General features: G+C 43.4%; 1 protein-coding gene across 2 annotated transcripts in view; it reads left to right on the plus strand.

Moving 5' to 3' along the window:
* Nucleotides 1-20,306, plus strand: part of emid1 (EMI domain containing 1) — a 51,769-nt gene that overhangs the window by 24,974 nt on the left and 6,489 nt on the right. For both annotated transcript variants that reach the window (XM_063195605.1, XM_063195604.1), the window contains exons 5-12: nucleotides 1,209-1,270; nucleotides 1,854-1,950; nucleotides 4,124-4,222; nucleotides 5,098-5,184; nucleotides 7,106-7,201; nucleotides 8,417-8,469; nucleotides 16,079-16,141; nucleotides 16,228-16,272. In XM_063195605.1, the coding sequence (XP_063051675.1) occupies nucleotides 1,209-1,270; nucleotides 1,854-1,950; nucleotides 4,124-4,222; nucleotides 5,098-5,184; nucleotides 7,106-7,201; nucleotides 8,417-8,469; nucleotides 16,079-16,141; nucleotides 16,228-16,272 (602 nt within the window). The remainder of the gene's footprint in view (nucleotides 1-1,208; nucleotides 1,271-1,853; nucleotides 1,951-4,123; nucleotides 4,223-5,097; nucleotides 5,185-7,105; nucleotides 7,202-8,416; nucleotides 8,470-16,078; nucleotides 16,142-16,227; nucleotides 16,273-20,306) is intronic.

Consider the following 20,306-nt stretch of genomic DNA (forward strand, 5'->3'; position numbering starts at 1 on the left):
TCTAGTAGGATGAGGACTGAGGATAGTCCTTCCGTTCTTGCAGTCCTTCGAGCTTCAGACACTGAGAGTAACGCAGTTTCAGTTGAGTTTCCACTTCTGAAACCATATTGTTTTGGGTCCAGTAATCCGTTCTGGTTTAGGAAGTTGGTGACCTTCTTTGCAACTGCCCTTTTTAGTGTCTTGGATAGGAAGGGAAGCAGTGAGACCGGTCTGTAGTTTTGTACGTGAGCAGGGTTAAGTGTAGGCTTCTTCAGTAGTGGTGTCACCCTTGCTTTTTTGAAGGCAGAGGGGACAGTACCGGAGGACAGTGAGGAGTTCATGATGGATGTGATCGCTGGGACCACTGTTTGGGCAAAGCCTTGAAGAAGATTTGTGGGCACTGGGTCCAGTAGGCAGGTAGTGGGACGGCTCCTTGTGATGAGTTTGGAAACATCCTCTTGAGAGAGTAGAGTGAATTCATGGAGTGTTGCAGGAGTCTACATGGTTGCCAGGGGGGTATCTTCTGGGGGGGAGGGCGGCTCACAGAATTGCTTGCTAATATTTGCCGTCTTTTCCGTGAAAAAAGTGGCAAAGTTGTCTGGGTTAAGGTCTGTGGCCGCCGGAGGGGGGGTGGGGGGCTTGAGCAGTGACTTGAATGTAGAAATAACTTACGTGGGTCTGTAGTGTCGTCTTGGCGGCTGTCACAGAGGCAAGCAGCACACTAACACATCCACACCACACAGGGGTTCCGGCTAACCTCTGGGTCCTTATAAAGGTCATAGGTCAGAGGCTCTCTGGGGAGAGAGACACTTGAAGAGAGAAACCTGAGGAGTAGGTGAACACTGGATGAGATGCTGTGCGTTTTGAGATGTACTGCCTTTTGTGGACCTGTACAGTGTACCTTCTTATTGTATGTATTTGTCTGGGGGTCTCCCCCGACACACCTTGTGAACTTGGAGGAAAGACAGTATCGTGTTAGTGGAAGGCGTTCTGGTTTTGGTAGCGCAGGGTCCTCGAAGGTAAGGTCTGTTGACCCCTGTACACATTACATCCACCATTAAGAGTCTTACATGCTTACTATACATGTTTTGATGCATACATTTAGTGTTTATTAACTTATTAACTTCTTAATACTACAGTAGGTAGGTAATATCTTTGTTATGGCTTGGTAAATATTCTATCAACATTGAAACATTGCAATTGATAAGTGACTTTTATCTCTGCTGTAGGATGCCAGAACTGTAGTCAAGTGACTGTGCTGTCTGATCGTCTGAAGACTCTAGAAGCAAAGGTAAACGTGTACAGGGTACATCAATGTCATTTGTCCAATCAATGCAGCTTGGCTAGACCAGAAGATTGGAAGAACTTTGTAGTTCCAATAGCTAGCAGTATTGCCAGATTGAGCTGTTTCCCACCCAATTGGGCTGCTAAGGATGGCCGTCTGCAGGTAAAAATGGGTAAGAAGGGCATTTGAGCGAGTTTTTCCCTGCACATTTTTGGCCATAGGAATCAATAGAATTTAGTTGAAATTGGGCTAGATTTCGTGCTTCCAGGCGGGTTTTGAGCATTTTTTGGGCTGGAAATCATCGGTCTCATCTGGCAACCCTGATAGCTAGGCTACAGATCTCTACGAATTTTAAGGGTTAAACAGCACTTGTCCTCACTAAACCAAGTGTCGGGACAAAAGTCAATTCAAGTGATAGTAATGGAACAGGACCTATTTACTCGTTCTGCTTTGGGGATTTTACTGACTTATCACCTGGTCGATTGTTTAAAGGAGTAGTCCTTTAGTAGAAAATAGATGTAAACTGCACTTCAGTGGTTACCTCAATCTCCCAGTTCATCAAATTAATCAAAATAACCCTTCCATAAAGGTTCAGCTCCTCAGTAGTCCTGCATCTTCGAGTGACCAACTGCAAGGCAAAGGTCCAGCCCAGCCCAAAGGACCACCCTCAGACTCCCCTCTAACGGGTAAGCTACTGTGCCTGCACGATCCATATACATACATACAACATATGAATGGATATAATACACTAAATGTCGTTTTCGGTATTCAGGCGACTCGACAGTGTTAATTTCGTGACAAAATATTTTCTTCATAATTATCGTTAACGATTGTTTTTCCCCTGATGACAATAAAACGATGACGAAAAAACAGCATGCATTTGTACGAAAAATATAACGATATTGATTTATATTTTCGTCAAAAAAATAAAAATGTGACTACAATACCACCGGAGACGAAAACCAATAGGAAGCATTTTTGTTAATATGTCACTGAAACATTGGAAAAGAATTGCCTGCTATTTCGCAAGTCGCAACCCTCATCTGCTCCGCGTCTCCTCCCTCCTCCCCTCCCTCACACACACACACGCAGCAGGCACAGTGACAGGCAGCATCGGTGCCGCACACCCGTGACCTTTTTTTAACAGCAGTAGCCTACTTTTCAGTGCAATCCTGGCTGGAAAAAATGTTATTGCCCATTTATCCATGACGAAGAAGTTTATGCAGTCATGAAATAGTGGTGGTGCTGTCGCACAGTAGCAAACATCTTTCTCTAACGATGCATTTTTGCGGAACTTCTCCACTCCCTGTTGCTTTCATGAACCTGCTACCCGACGGTCGTTGTCTGATCTTTTTTCAATGTTCGCTAATCAGGGCCGTCGTTAGGCCTATTTTAGGGGGGCTTTAGCCCCCCCTATATTAGTATTACCCCCCCCCCCCTTTAACGATATATATTATATATATATTATTATATATATATATATTATTATTTTTTTATTTTATTTTTTATTTTTCCAAAAACAAATGCAGTAAAGCACTGAATACGAACCACCAAGAAGGCAAGTTAATCTGAATACAAGTTCCTGTTTGCTTATTTATTGTTTAGTGACACTTATATCCCACTGCACAGAAATAAAAGCAGGGTGCAGAGCAATATGTTATGCGGGGGGGAAACAGGTAGAGGATTGTGCTTTGTGACGAACACCTTGAGAAAAGTGTAATTACTTACACGGATGAAATCGTCAGACCCAAAGTACCAATTTTCACTCACAATACCCGTGTAATAAATCAATTTGACATTGTCTTGAAATTATAGTTGAGCTTTAATATTTGTCTTAACAGTTTGAAAACACACATGAACTGATTAAAATAGCTACTAATGGAGTAAAAATGACCTAATATCTGCCGGGGATGCATAGTTTTCCAAGTAAGGAACCTGTTTGAATGAATCGCTTCCTGACCACTGCTTCTCCTGGAGACGCGCAGTTAGTAACTCCTTAAAGTTCCTAGTCCTTGTGTAAATTATGCTCTCGGCATTTTTATCTAATCATTTTAACTTCCGTACATAATATTCATCAGTTGAAACATTTTTAAATGTTTTGTTTAGCTTACATATAAGGAATGTTCATTAAAATGTGAATAATAAAAAAAAAACACTGTAACTAGTGTTTAAAAATCGGTATGGTGCTCTTAAAATAATTGTTCAAGAAGACGCTTTTGCACACCTCTGTAGGTGGGCAGGTGCGTAGGATATTATCCCAGTGGGGTTGTCATTCAAGTGTAAAGAAATCCTGCATACTGTCCATTCCACCAACAAACTTTAATACAACATGAAGAAGGTCGGATGATCAAAACAATGTATTAAAGTTTGTTGGTGGAATGCACAATGTGCAGGATTTCTTTGCTCTTAAAATAATGAATTCATAGACAAAACCTTAGCAGGTGAGCTGAAAAAATTTCGGCATTTCGCATTGTCTTCCTCTGGGGCTAAGCCCCCCCTATCTCTCAAACCTAGTGACGGGCCTGTCGCTAATGTTTGTAATTTAAGGGTCTATGCGTAGGCACAAGACTTCTGCTAAGAATCACTTTAGTGTCGATAGCAAAGGATTCGAAAGTGTGGAGTTTAATATTTTAGTTGACTAAAATTATTTTAGATTTCGTCGACTAAAATTGTATGAATTTTAGTCGACTAAAACTAGACTAAAACAAAAATGATTAAGATGACTAAACTGTGACTAAAGCTAAAATTACATTATCGTCAAGAGACTAAAACTAAAACTAAATAAAAAATTCCTGTCAAAATTAACACTGCTAGTGGATAAGCCTAGTTCTTATATATTTTTGTCACTTGTGACCAAAGGAAAACCTGGAGCTCGGGGACCCCCTGGCCCAAAGGGGGATGCTGGTTTGAGGGGTCCGGCTGGAGCACCTGGCTCACAAGGAACATCAGGACCTGCAGGTATAGAGTCACTTTTCATTAGGGGCCAAGCAGCGAAGCTGCCTGGCACCTTATAGTTTTCTTATGGTTATTATTATTCATGTTTCTTCTCCTTAGGGATGTCTATGGCAGCCCATAGAACCGGATAGTCGAAAATGCTGAAAATTGGCACTCGCGTTTAGGACCGTGTCAGCATTACCCACAGCAATTTATAGGTCCCCAGCCCCAGCCCTCTAGCGCCACCAGCAGGCCAAAGTTGCAAGTACATTCCTGCTTGTAACTTTTGAACCGCTGGGTCAATTTTCAAAAACTTGGTATCCCTGGGATCACAAAATTCAAAATGGCGGGAAAACTATCCTGGCGGAAAATGACGTTGGATTCGTCTAGGTCCAAGGATTCCAGGGGTACCAACATTGGTTCAAAAGTTACAAGCAGAAATGTACCTGCAACTTTGGCCTGCTGGTGGCGCTAGAGGGTTGGGGCTGGGGACCTTAAAATTGCTGTGCGTGTTGCTGAGCCGGTCCTGAACGCGTGTGCCGATTTTCAGCATTTTCGACCATACGGTTCTATGGGCTGCCATAGACATCCAGAGGAGAAGAAAGATGAATAATAACTCTGAAGAAACAGTACAAACTCTATAGGTGCCAGGCAGCTTCGCTGCTGCCAGGCAGCTTCGCTGCTTGGCCCCTAATGAACATTTAACATTTAACGTTCAACATGTAACATTGAACATGTAAACAAATTATCAGGCTCTAGGTGATATTTAAGCAAAGCAACTGTATAGCTGATATATTTTATATTAGAATCCACCATTTATTACCCATTTTGTCAGATTGGTGATTTTGGTCAGATGTGTATTGTCTTGCTATTATTTTATAAATGACTTCTTTCCCTAGGACCCCGTGGGCCACCAGGTCTCCCGGGAGAGAGGGGACTTCCTGGGCCGCCTGGCCCCCCTGGCCCTCCTACACAAACAGATATCGGTAAAAAAGCACATATGTCCTACATTTGTCCTACAATGTCATACATTTTCATTGCACCAAGAGTAATGCCAACAGATTTCCTAGCACACATTTCCATAATAGTTCTATGCTGTTAAACCACACCCATAATGAACTTATGTACTTCCTTATACCCATCCAAACAAGGGGCCATTTTTCCTCACAACATTCAAATACCACAATATCCCTTTCTGTGCACGTGAACAAGAAAATCTATATACCTGTATACAGGGCTGTAGTGGAGGGTAAACGCACGTAAACGCCGTTTACGCACCTCTGGAATTTAGGAAATAGCGTTTACCCACCTATAATAGCGTTTACCCACCTCTAAATAGCGTTTACGCAGCTCTTAATGGCAATTACGCACGTCAAAGTTCCCTGCGCCTTGTGATCTGCCGTTGGAATAATCCAAAATAAATTTGGTGTCATTTAAAAAATATTGTTGAACATACAACGCTTTAGTAGGAATCATTTTCATCTGCTCTGTATTCGGGTATGTGACCTTCCAATCAGTGCCTTTCGGCTGCGGCGGCGACACCAATCAGGATCCAGGGAATATGTAAACACATACACGTTGTGTAGTTGCCTGCCTGCCTACCTGTTCAAAGTTAATCATCATGGCTATTAGGAGATATTTGAAGAGGCCAGTGCTTCCACTTCCTCAGATGCCAGCAAAATGCCTCAAGTACAAAGTAAGACTTACAGAGATCAATTTACATGAGTCGTTAAATGTGCTTTATAAATAAGTTTGACTTGACGAATTATGGCAATGACAGAACGAGCTTTCAGATTACCTAATGCGTAGTCATGCTATCCTTGTATTGCACTCGTCACCCACCGCTAGTCATTCTACATCACGAAAGCTAGCAATGCCACCAGTGTAGGCTAATTTTACAACAATAATTTTACAACACGAGACGTTCTCGTGCTTCAAGGTGAAATGAGAATAGCCAGTGGCGGAACCAGACATGTATTATTGGGGGGCAATGGGGTAGCCACATGAATTTCACAGGGGCATAATACAATCAAATAAAAGGTCAATTGTCATTCTAAATACCGCAAAAATACGATTTATATGATGGCTTATATTATGATTTTTTTAAACAGCCATTGAATTGGCATGTGTAAAACAAAAAATAGCTATCTTATATTTTCTAAACAATATAACAAAAAAACATGCTGTATAGGCTATTTATGCTGACATAGGTAGTTAGCCCACATGAGTGGTCCTTTATGTTGTCAGTGTAATTGGCAGGCTGCTTAACTGGTGTTCTCAGCCCCACAACTCTTAAATTCTATTTTTTTCAGGCAGTGATGGTAGGCCTACAATGAGGCAGAGATCACAGGGAGATGAGAAACACCAGGAGATCAGATAGAGATAGAAGAGGAAAGAGGAGGAAATGAAAGAGGACCAACAGAGAATGAGGAAACAGAGAAAGATGAAATAGGAGATGAAGAAACAGGTAGTGCGAGAGGAGTAAGAGAAGAAACAGGGACAGGAGAGATGGAGAGTGGAGAGTCTGAAGTAGAGGGAGATGCAGAATCTGAGACTGAAGACACAGTGAGAGGAGAAAGAGAGAGCAGATGCCATCCCAGTATCTGGACAGAAAAACAACACATACGGTTTAAAAAAGATAACCCTTGGCTTATTGTCAATGGTGAACATCTTGGATGCAAAATCTGCACAAAAAAAAAAGTGAAAGGCCTTGGAGTGTTGCTTTGCGTCGCTTTGTGCTGTGTCGCGTTGCGTTGCGTCACGGTCTGTCTGATCAAAAAATTCATAGTTTACCCACCTCTAATTTGACCACTACAGCCCTGCCTGTATAATAACACAAAGAAAATATAACACAAATTATATTATTAACATTTGGTTTTAGTTCCTCTTCTCTGTTTTTGTCCACAGGCCACTCAAAAGATCTACTTCTATCTAATGCTTTTCCTGACCAAAGATCAACTGCACAGGGTCCGCAGGGGCCCCAAGGGCCAGTAGGTCCAGTAGGTAAGGAACATCTGATTTTGGATTTGAAAAGCCGTAATCTAGTAGCCTGGTCTTACCATACCCTCACACTAATTTCATCCATTCAGAGGGTCTAGACAAGCGGAATTGAGAGATGATTACTCGGGGGAGGATTGAACTTTCCTGGTGTTTGAAATGTGCATTTTATTTAAAGGGACACTGTGTGAGATTTTTAGTTGTTTATTTCCAGAATTCATGCTGCCCGTTCACTAATGCTACCTTTTTCATGAATACTTACCACCACCATCAAATTCTAAGTTTTCATTATGACTGAAAAAATTGCACTTTTCATACATGAGAAGGAGGATCTTCTCCATGGTCCGCCATTTTGAATTTCCAAAAATAGCCATTTTTAGCTGCAAAAATGACTGTACTTGGACCATACTTGAAAATATTTGTTTAATACTTAGTAAACTTTCATGTAAAGATCAAATTTGGCAATAGGCAGCCCAATTTCAATAAGCAGCGTAATTGCAGTACCTTTTTTGACCATTTTCCTGCACAGTGTCCCTTTAAGTCAATTGCTAACATTTGGTTGTAATGTATCCACCTTACTGTATAGTCACGGCCACAAACATGCCCATTTTCAACGCTTTCTGCTACCACAGGATATTTGGTCCAGGGGTGCGTTTCTTGACAGCATCGTTGCTAACTAAGTTCCAATGCAATTTCCCATTGACAACCTACTAAGTTGCTAAGTGGTTGACAACAATGCTTTCGAGTAACATGGTCCAGGAATGACAAAAAAATCAAACAAATATGCCGGCTGCTCACGAGGCTGCTAACGTGAGCGTATTTACTTAATTTAAAGACCTCATGGGTCTGTAAACATTGTGGCCATCACAAATGAGTGTACAAATGCACCACGAAATAATTGAATTCATATTGGTGACTTACTCCACATTACCATTTCATCCCTCAAGGTTTCAAGCCAGCCGCATAAGCTAATGTAGGGAACACAGACTTAGAGAACACAGACAGACACAAGTGTATATTATATTATATCACTTCTCACATGTATAGAACGCTTTTACTGCACTTAAATATTATTATATCTGGGAACAAAACAATAATAATTAACCCACCCAGACACTACGGTATGGTAATTTGAATGAGTGATGAGCTATTTGACCGTTAGTATACTTCTTCAAGAGCCTTCTTCCCTTTCATTTGATTTTTTTCTATTTTCCCTCCAAGGTCCTCCTGGACCCGTTGGTCCAGTGGGCCCGCCTGGCCGAATCGGACCAAATGTAAGTACTGAATGATATGAACATGTACTGCAACTCCAGCGATGCTTAAAAAACAAACACATATTTCAGCACCACGCACGTGGTCAGCTTCGGGAATTCCGTTTAGGTGTAGGCTCGCGCATGGACAGCTCCCCACAAGAGTAACATGTTGTCGGAATGGCGGTATGATTGTGTGGAGGTGTGTCGGAATGGCGGTTGCCCCCCCAGCTTAACCGATCACAGGGTTGTGGAACACGAGTTAACATGCAAAGTCGTAGTGCTCACCACACGATACACGGTTCAAGTCGGTGCATTATCCAAACGCTGAATGATGCCATGTCGATAAAAAGGATGTTCACTTGCGCTAGCCTAGTACCAGTGACCTCCAGGGACAGTTTTAGACATTTATTCTTGGGGGGGCACAGGGGTGGCGAAGTGTAAATGATAAACGCTACGACACACACGCACTGTGTTAGGCCTGCAGTGAATCCCTTAAAGTGAAACCCTGCACCCTAAAGTTCTATGTCTGAAATGATGTCAAGTATTAAAGCTATTGGTCACAGTAAGGAAAGCTATTGGTCACAATCAGGGCTCTAAATTAATACCAGCCAATTTGGCTGGTGGATACCAACTTTGGTGAGTGTGTGTGCTTGGCTAGTAAGATCAGCATACTAGCCATTTTGGTTGGTGATGAAAAATCTTAAAGATGGCCTCTCAACGTCATTTCATTAATATTGTTGTGTTCCCCATTGTTCATTCATCTGCCCCAATCCATGTGCTCCCATGATGTATTCATAGCCTTCTGTGTTGTTGGCTCCAATCTTGGCACTGAAGTCGCCCATGAGAATGGTGATATCCTTTGCTTTCTGTCTGGCTAGCACATACTGTAGTTGATCGTAGAATTCGTCTTTCCTCTCCTCTTCAGCATCGTTTGTTGGGGCATAACATTGGATAATGCTCAAGTTGATGTTCTTCTTCTTGGTGGCAACTGTGGTGGTGATAATTTGTGGGCTTACTGGTTCCCATCCAATGAGAGAACGCTGTGCCTGTGGGGCCAGCATCAGAGCCACCCCTTCCGTGTGCGGTGCGCCATCTTCGGTGTGGCCAGAATATAACACCATCTCTCCTGATGTTAGTCGCAGTTGTCCTGTCTCACATAGCCCCAGGAGAGAGATGTTGTAATTTCTCATCTCCTGTGCGACCTGTGCTGTCTTCCCTGTTTCATACATAGTCCTGACGTTCCATGTGGCGATGTTGGTGTGCTTCCTGGGAGTTAGAAGGGGGATCAGCCTTGCAGCTTCCTCTCGGCTTTCACTGCTCTGCGTCATTGACCTCCTATGTGGAAGCCCTTAAGATGAATGAAAACGGAGAGCGCTTAGCAGACCTGTGCTCACTCAACCAAATGGTAATCGGAGGCAGCATCTTCCCCCACAAAAGGATCCACAAAGCCACCTGGAGATCCCCAGATCACATCACAGAGAACCAAATAGATCATATCTGCATCTGTAGAAAGTTCCGAAGATCATGCCAAGATGTGCGGGTAAAAAGAGGTGCGGATGTAGCATCAGATCATCACCTCTTGATAATGAGTGCAAAGCTACGACTGAAGAAGCACTCCACAACCACCAGCGGAAGAATGCGATACAACGTTGGGCTTCTCAAGAATAAAGAAGTGCAGACAAAATTCCAGATCAACCTTTCAAACAGATACCATCAGCTACAGATACTGGAAGAAGACATTGACACTGACATGGAGGCAAGATGGCAACACACAAAGAAGTTGTGGAAGGACACATGTGAAGAAGTGCTGGGGAAAAAGGAGACAAAACACAAAGAATGGCTATCCATGGAGACACATCAGAGGCTGAAAGAAAGGAAGGAGAAGAAAGACCAATTGAACACGAGTACCACAAGACTGGCGAAAGCAAGGGCACAGAAGAACTACACAAAAGCCAATAAAGAGGTGAAGAGAAGCATCAGAAAGGACAAACGAGATCATATAGACAATCTGGCCAAACAAGCGGAAATGGCAGCAGGTCAAGGCAACCTGAGAGACCTCTATATGATAACTAAAAAGTTAGCAGGCAAATTCCAACAGACTGACAAGCCAGTGAAGGACAAGGATGGAAAACCACTCACAACAAATGAAGATCAGCGAAGACGTTGGGCAGAACACTTCAGTGAGATACTGAACCAACCTATCCCAGCAGAGCCACCAGGTATGCCTGCCTCCAGCAGTGTCAGTACTACCAATTAACTCATGTAAGCCCAGCAAAGCAGAGATTGTGAAAGCAATCACTTCCATGAAGGATGGGAAAGCTGCAGGACCAGATGGAATACCAGCAGAAGCTAGCAAAGCTGACATAAAGACTGCTTTCAATATGCTGCACAGCCTTTTTTCAAAGATCTGGGAGGAAGAGACAATCCCAGAAGACTGGAGAGAGGGAACCCTCATCAAGATCCCAAAAAAGGGCGATCCCACCAACTGCAACAACTATAGAGGAATAATCCTGCTTTCAGCCACAGCAAAAATTCTCAACTGCATACAACTGGACAGGATGAGCAAAGCTGTGGACTCTTTCCTGAGAGGCCAGGAAGCCGGATTCCGAAGCAACCGATCCTGCTCAGGCCAGATCTGCACTCTCCGTATCATTGTGGAACAATCTATTGAATGGAACTCTTCCCTATATGGAAATTTTGTAGACTATGAAAAATACTTTGACAGTGTGGACAGGGAGACACTGTGGAAACTACTGCGGCACTACGGGATTCCAGAGACGATCATCAGCCTGATTAAAAAGACCTACCAAGGAATGACATGCAAGGTGCTACATGCAGGCCAAGTGTCTGACAGTTTTGAGGTCAGGACCGGAGTTCGGCAAGGATGCCTCCTATCACCCTTCATGTTCCTATTAGTTATTGACTGGATCATGAAGAACACAACATCAGGAAAGAAAAACGGTATTCAGTGGACCCTGTGGACGCAACTGGATGACTTAGACTTCGCAGACGACCTGGCGCTCCTCTCGCACAACCACAGGCAGATGCAGGAAAAGACCACCGAATTGGTCAAGACATCTCTAGGCGTAGGGCTAAGGATAAACAGGAAGAAGACCAACATAATGAAGTTTAATAACTTGACCAACAATCCAATAGTAATAGAAGAGGAAATTATCCAGGAAGTAGACTCCTTCACCTACTTGGGCAGCATCGTGGATAAACAGGGTGGCACCGACAAAGATGTAACAGCAAGAATTGGAAAAGCAAGAGCAGCCTTCATCATCCTGAAGAGCATCTGGTCCTCCAAGGAGATATCTATGACAACCAAAGTCCGGATCTTCAATTCAAACATAAAATCCGTCCTGCTCTACGGCTCTGAAACGTGGAGGATGACAAAGAAGACCGTACAAAGGTTACAAACGTTTATTAACAGTTGTCTGAAGAGGATTTTCAGGATTTGGTGGCCAAACAAAATCAGCAACGAGGAACTCTGGAGGAAAGGGAATCAGGAGCCAGTGGAGAAACAAATACTAAGGAGAAAGTGGGGTTGGGTTGGGCACACCCTTAGGAAACCAGCAACTACCATCACACGGCAAGCCTTGACGTGGAACCCACAGGGAAAGAGGAAGAGGGGACGGCCTAAAAACACCTGGAGGCGGGACTCTGAGGCGGAGCTGAAGAGGTTGGGAACCAGCTGGGGAGAGGCGGAAAGGACAGCCCAAAATCGTGCTGCATGGAGAGGAGTCATTGATGGCCTATGCTCCATTGGGAGCGATGGGCCTAAGTAAAGTAAAGTAAGTTCCCCATTGTTATTGAATGTGTTACGCGTTGGTCCTGTTTTAAAAAACGTTCTGGTTGCTTTGTTTCAAGCCGTTTTTGCAAGCCAGCAAGGTGGCTTGTGGAGAAACGAGAGGGTGTTCCGTGTTTCTCGTGGAAATGCGTCTCTGATTGGCTCACTCTTCCTGCTCTCGTGGAAATGAGTCTCTGATTGGCTCAGTCCTCCTGTTCTTGGAGAGAATGTAATGGAAAACAGAGTCGCCACTTCCCCGGGTGGTACTGCACTATAGGGGCACCAACGGAGGCGTGCATGCTCCATTCAGGGAGCGACAGCGACCCCTAGGCGAGCTGCAGGCACGGAGCAACCAGAGTGGGCTTGCTGTATGGATGAGGCTTTGTGCTGTGTGTGTACCTGAGAGTAGCAACCAGCTGATAGCTAAGCTAAGCTAGATTTCGGGCCACCAGACGTTGCTTGTATTGAAAACAAACAGAAAAAAATTACTCAACATGTTTTTAGAAAAATGGGTCGACATAAACCTTTGTGGGCAACGCCTTCTTTCGACGTGACGAAACACAGAAAGGCTTTCGTGATTCGCTCGTTTCTCTGCATTATTTATGTCAATTGGGAAACACCGGGAAACACAGCCAGGCGAGGTGACGCACCGCTATGAGAGCCTTGTAAGTGAGTTTAACTTGGGGTGACCGTCCGATCTTCAAAAGGAGTAAGTAAAACTGTGTTTAATCGAAAGTTGGCCTTTAATTTCGAGCCCTGGTCACAATTTATGTCAAGTAATACATTTTGTGGATTAATCGAATTATTTTCTACCGCTTGCACTTTGTGTGTCATTTCAAATATCTTTCAATAATTACAGTTTTTCTTCAGTTCCCTAAAGCTCAAGTTTCGTAACTTAGGCTGACTTTGCAGAACTCATCACAGCTACCAAAACCTGTCACCAAATAACCTTACCTGTTACAAAAATGATTTGGACACAACACACTCATTAAATCCTAACATCCTCAAAACTATAGGCCTACTTTATGAAAAGAAAAACCAAGAAGCAAAGAGTGTTTTTCATCCACTGCGTCTAGCTGCTGCAATGTGTGCTGCTAATGTGATGGGAGTGTGTTATAATAATAATTTGGTACAAAGACCTTTCATTTTTACATCTGTGTGCAACTGTGTTGGGTTTACAATTTATCCAGACAGTTTTGCTACTGAGTTGTGTGGTAGTTGGTTGTTGGTATTTGTGTGAAGACTTAGGTAACAAAAATGAGCTTGAGCATTCAGGGAAAAACAGTTAGGCCTAAGTCTACTCAGACTGGCTTTTGCTAATGAAGAGTTACTTACATACTACAATCTGGTCCCTGTAATTGCAATGCTGCCAAGAGCTTGCAATTTGACACCTTTAACAATGCTACCATGCTTAGTGGTTACTCATTTAAATACTCTACAGAATCACCAACAGCACCATTCCACCACAAAGACAGCAATTAGCACATGCCAGTGAATATTTTGGCCTTAGAAATTAGCAGAATTTACAGAAGGATTGAAATGAAGTCTCAGGAATTAGCCATAAAGTTTACCATTAAAGGGACACTCCACCCATTTTGCATTAGGCTTTCCATTGCTAGACACCCAGTCATACTTTTGAATGGTCTTGCAAAAATCTCTCAATTCCCCCTGAGATAGGAGAAACCCGCATTCATCTCTTAACACTTCCTATGTCAATGATGTAAAAATGGTCATTTTGCATCATCGACACAGGAAGTGTAAGAGAGGTGGATTTCTGTTGAGACTACAAGCCTTTTTCCCACCTTTTCAACCCCGCCCATAGGGGGTTGGACCTAATGCTCTAACAGACCTATCACAGATCAGTGTCCCAGTGCTTTTGAAATCACTGGCATTGAGGCTCCGGTAAGCAGTGTTGCCAGATTGGGCTGTTTCCCACCCAATTGGGCTGCTTGAGATAGCCGTCTGCGGGTAAAAATGGCATTTTACAGGAAAACTCGCCCAATCTTTCCCATCGACATCAATAGAATTGGGCGGGATTTAGTGCTTCCAGGTGGGTTTTGAGTATTTTTTGGGCTGGAAATCATCAGCCTCATCTGGCAACACTGCCAGTAAGTCACTGGCATAGCTGGAAAGGAGAAGCTGGACCACACTGCAGCTTAGTTTTCAAGACTTTATTTTTTGCACACACCCGACCAACGTTTCGGTGTTGCTACACCTTCTTCAGAGTCAAATGATAGCAAGAGAGAGACACACATTTCAAGACTTGACATTCACAGGTGATCCCACTTGGTTTGGCTAAATTGGTCTGATCTCATTGCAGGTAATTGACCCCACCCCCAACACCAGGACAAGATTGCAGACAATTAGACAGAGAGGCTTCGTAGAAAGGCATTTTGGATTCATACTCTAAATTCAGTGGAGCCTCAGGGCATAAATGAGGAACACAATATGTCTTGCTCTCTGTAACAAATTGTTCCAGCATCGCGGCTGTGGTCTTGTAATAATTGTAGCTGTGGTTTTATTGACAATGTTCTTTGTGTATTGTTTTTTTCACTTTTTTATTTTGTTTTGGGAAGTTGGCAAGCTGTCTAATTGTCTACAATGTTGTCCTGGTGTTGGGGGGTGGGGTCAATTACCTGCAATGAGATCAGACCAATTTAGCCAAACCAAGTAGGATCACCTGTGAATGTCAAGTCTTGAAATGTGTGTCTCTCTCTTGCTATCATTTGACTCTGAAGAAGGTGTAGCAACACAGAAACGTTGGTCGCGTGTGTGCACAAAATAAAGTCTTGAAAACTAAGCTGTAGTGTGCTCCAGCTTCTCCTTTCCAGTGATGTCTGTCCCACTGTGATGCACCTGCAAGCAGGGTTGCCAGATGAGGCTGATGATTTCCAGCCCAAAAAATGCTCAAAACCAGCCTACCCGCACACGACCATCCTAAGCAGCCCAATTGGGCGGGAAACAGCCCAATCTGGCAACACTGCCTGCAAGTTGAGGGAGGGATGATGCATAGAGTCCCAAATAACTGGGTGTGGCCTGTGGAACTTGAGCATCTCTGTGCATTATGGGGATTGTTGTCACAAATCCACAAGCACTAAAAAGTCATTTTCTGCCTTTTCTTGGCCAAGAAGGCACCAAATTAGAAATGTATGTTACTATTCTACTATAAATATGACCCACTTTCAGTAACATATTCATGTCTCCACCGGTGGAATGCCCCTTTAATCTCCATTCAGCCTATCAAAACAAATCTATATATTTATCACATGGACTATAGAGCATGGGCATACTTACAAATCGTCATTGGTACACATGGAAGAAGGAAAACAAAACGAATGAAATACAGTGCATTTTCTCTGCGACTTTGTCTTCTTCAGGATATAAAATCACACCTCTCTGCTTATATGTGTCATTTTTGTCGACATGTACATGACAACTGAATGTCACATGCATACCACTGGAAAGAAGAGAATAAGCTTTCGATGGGTACCCCATATGTCCCAATTCACAACCATGATGTCTACGCAAAAATGCATCAAAGAGTGTGTGGGGATAAAACGATGTTTTGTTGAACCGCTAATTGCGTGGGCACGCTACCTGTACGAGCTCCGCGTATCGCGTTTGTTGCGGCTAGAGTCTATTAGTGGCAGCTGGGGTGGCAAACCCTATTTCAAATGGCAAATGCCACCCCTTAAAACCGCCCCTGGTGACCTCTGCAATTACAAGCACTGCTTGGAATTTTTTATTTATTTTTTTAAGGGCTCCGCCAGCCTGAAATACTCTGGCTAATGAGGAAATTGGGTTTGGTGTCACTTTAAGGATATGCCTTTTGTTTTCTAGGGGAATCCAGGGGCACCAGGTCCACAAGGCGCAGTGGGTCCTAAGGGGGCACCAGGTGAAAAGGTATCTTAAGTTCCGTTTAGCCAAATCTTCCCATCAATCACCAATTTCTTCAGAAGGCACTGTCACTAATATTTTTTATTTTCCAGGGACCTCTGGGAAACCCAGGAGACAGAGGGTTCAAAGGAGATCCAGTAAGAAGCCTGACAATGTCTTTCAATATATCATAATTTCCATAATCTTCATTTTTCATAATTTCAGTACTTTCCTCATGTGTTGAACCTTGTGATGCAGGGGTGTTTAGGGGGCTTTTATGACTTTATTTCATTGGTTGAACTTGGGGTTCGGCCCTCTAGAGATTGGAGGGGGTCCTTGGACTTTTGTCTGCATTGAGGCTGTGACCAAAATTATACTTGTGAACATTATAATTTTGCCAAACTAAAATCAATATTTCCCTCCCCATGTAAAGCCATGATTATTGATTCTTGTCTGGAGCTAGAGGCATCAGTTATTTTAGTGCATAAATACGGGGAGAATATTGGGTTGGTTTCGGGGCGTGGCTTGCCTCAAACACAGGTAAGGGGGGCTTTACAGCATGGGCACAGATAGCTTTTAAAAACTGGGGGGGACATTTTCACAACAAACCGTCCGGGGGGGATGGGTTATTAGGCTATTATAATGCCCTGATTATAATACACTGAATATCGTTTTTTTATTGTTAGTCGCCTATTCATCTTCCGCTAAATAATTTTATTTGATTTAGTAGCCTAGGTCTACTACATTAAAAAAAAAATCTTGATTAAAAAATTAAAACATCACAAAGTTTAAACCGCTCCAGCTTCTACTCAGAATGTGCACGAGTCTCCCACCAAGACCCCGCCCCAGTGCGCGCTTCTAACACCTCTCCCATCCCATCAGCATGTGCTACTTTCCCAACCAATTCAAACTTTAAACAGGAGAACTGTCAACAAATTTCACGTTGTATTAATGTAGGCCTACAGCAGGCTATGCAACAGTGTGTGATTTATGGCTGTAGAAATTTTAAGACGACCAGTCTCGCAGTGGTTTTGCATGCAAACATAACTTGAGTCCAGGCACGGTTTTGGGGCGTGTGATTGATATATTGGTAGGCTAAGCAAGAAACTGGGTAACCAAGTCAAACTAGGCTATATGGTCTCCTCCAGATTAGACATTTTTGATAAAAGCGACTTAAATGGTGATTCTTGAGCTCTTCAGACAACCTCTCTGCCACTAGGCTACTCGTCATTTTTCTACCACGCTGCGTGTCATATTGTATCCTTCAGTTCACTCCACCACTTCATAATCCACACGTTTGCGTTAGTAGGCCTAATACCGCCGTTTAACAACAATCCAGTAAATGCATCCAACAGAATGACACCACCGCAATCATCATTCCAAAAATCCGTAAAAAAGACATTAAGTCCGATGTTCACAGCATAGGCCTAGGCTACAAAACAAGAGACCGACACGACAGCTACTTGCGTTGGCTTTGATTGACAGCTGGCATGGCATGGCCCTACAAAGCTGTCTTTTCACTCGAAAACAGGTCCACGACAGAGACAAAAAACCCCTTCTGAACAATTAACATCTGTTAACTTCAGCAACTACAAACAGCGTCACGATATGAACCCATAGTGACCTTACCTTAAAACGTTGTCTTGAAAGCAGCTAAATCCCAACTTTTAATCCATGCGTTCCACCACCATCGTTCACGTTCCACAGTTTTTGTAATCCACATCACAGTTAGCAAGAAAGGGACTGTCTTCGACATTAACTTTAATAACAAAAGCAACTGGTCTGAGCCACAAATATAATGTAAATATGACGCCTGCTCTTCTCCACTTCCTGAATCTAGCCCTGTCAAAAGCCAATCACCGAGAGAAGCAAAAAGCTAATGGCGCTTCAAATCTGGGACTTCAGTGCGTGTTAGCCAATGAAAAAATAGATTTACTGCCATTAACTTCAATGCATTTGCTTAATTCTGCAATACCTCACCACACCATCGCAAGCATAGAGATTCTATGTCGCTACCTGGTGTCACTGTTGAGTCAGCTGACACAGTGAGCTGACAGAGCCGTTTATAGAGTGTAATGCCGTTTTTTGCCACATATGAAAGTGAATGGTCCAGGGAGGCGCTATTTCGCACATTGCAAAATGCAAAGGCAGAAATCAGATATTTTCTTCATAAAAGTGAGGGGGACGGGTCCGCGTGAATGAAAATCTGGGTACGTCATGTCCCCCCCGTCCCCCCCGCTATCTGCGCCCATGCTTTACAGTGTGTTCCTCCATTGGTTTGGCTCATTTCTTGAAACTGAGATGACATGATGACTGTAGGGTCATCTGGCAAAACACTTGTTATTTCCCACTTCAGTCCATGAGAAACTGCGGCGAAATGACAAGCATATGAAAAGTCAGTGTCTGTGTGTCTGTGCACCTCAAGGTTGTTAAATAGGCTGAGTTTAATCAGCGCTGAGAAGATGTGACGGAGAGACAGGCTTTGTGGACGCAGTGTGAATATATAATTTAATGTGGTTAGGGCCATAACATTGTAGTTTAGAATACTGTGTGTGACTGTGTCAAATAGGCTAAATAGCAACATTACCTTGAGACCTGTGAAGACGGCCAGCTTCCTTTCCTGCAATTTCTCTCGCAAGGTGGACTACTCTGTTTTTCTGCCTCTCCAGTGCCTTCACTGTGTCACTGAACAAGGTTAGCTGGCTAAACAGCAACCCATGCCAAGCTTCGCGCAGCGGATTCTGAAGGAACTGCGAGATTGTGACAAGTGGCCTTACCTATCTTGAGAGGCAAAGTATGAATGCTGCTCAGGGTATAGCTTCAACGCTCCCTTGCCAGCTTGGCCCAAAGACTGCCACTGCATCTTGCTTTTTCTCAGCATCATGGCATACTCAAACTCGATGAAATCAACTAACCCCTTTAGCTGCTCTGTTCGGACAGTGAAGATGTTGAAGTGCCCAGACACTTTCACAATGAAGGCCTTGATGTTGCATGGAACTGTGTCCACAGCACTTTGGAGAGCATTGTGAACAAGGTGCGCAGCCCACTCTAACTGAATTGTTGGCAGAGACCTTATTCTCTTTGTAGAACACATTGTTCACACCAGCTCTAGATCTTCCACCAAAGTTGGTTTTGTCTGTGCAGAATCCAACACAAGTTCTGAGGCTGAGGCTTGGGCTGGGCTGATCTCCTCAACCAAGATGTCAGATGGAACAGATATGATTTGTTCACGTTTCGACTTCAAATGTTTGATCAGGGTCGAGGTATTGAAACTGCCCGGTTTAACTGTACCTCTCGAAACTTTCAGGTCACAAATCTTAACGAAGCCAATTGGAGCCAATTTGGATTGGAGCCAATTTTGGTCCCCTAGGGGAAATTCTTTCTCTGCATTTATCCCATTTGGACTAGTGAATCACATTGAAGTACACACACTAGTCCGTAGCAGTGGGCTGCCTGCTGAGCGGCGCCCGGGGAGCTGTGTGGGGGTTAGGTGCCTTGCTCAAGGGCACTTCAGCCGTGGTCTGGTCGGGCATTGAACCGGGAACCCTTGGGTTGCCAACCCAGCGCTCTAACCACTAACCATTGCATTTAGCCAATGTACTTGCAGGTGTTTTTGTAACGAAATACTTCCACACCGCAGACATTTTCTTCTCCTGGTTTGTTTTCCCACCATATGAAAAAGCTAGCGATAGTTAACACTACCGTAGCGAGTGTCTGGAGATAGAAGGCTGCGTTCAAGTGACGTACAAAAAAAATGGTATTGGTGCCCTATTTGTTGGTACTGGCCGATATGATACCTCCCTTTTAGCACTGGATCAGGGCCCCGTCTGATACTGGTGTCGGTATTGGTGCAACACCACTGGGGACACACAACCCCTGTCCCTTTCAACTGAACTGTCCCTCTAAAATCGGGACGTCTGGTCCCCCTAAATCAGACTGAGAATTAACCTTATCCATTTAGATAAGCAAGATCTATTTATACTTCTACATTACATTTTCAAAAACTTCACATATTTGTCCATGTTTTGAGAAGGTCATCTCTGTTTCAAGAACTGAGCCAAACTAAAAAAAAATGCTGAGAATGACAGCTTTCACAGCAAAGACATGGGGAAGATCGGCAAATTACCTTAAGCTGGAATCAACCTATTTAACCAAATATGTTCATGAAACAAAAAGCCTTTGTGAAAGACTT

The sequence above is a fragment of the Engraulis encrasicolus genome, chromosome 3 (assembly GCF_034702125.1).
Source record: "Engraulis encrasicolus isolate BLACKSEA-1 chromosome 3, IST_EnEncr_1.0, whole genome shotgun sequence".
NCBI lineage: Eukaryota > Metazoa > Chordata > Actinopteri > Clupeiformes > Engraulidae > Engraulis > Engraulis encrasicolus.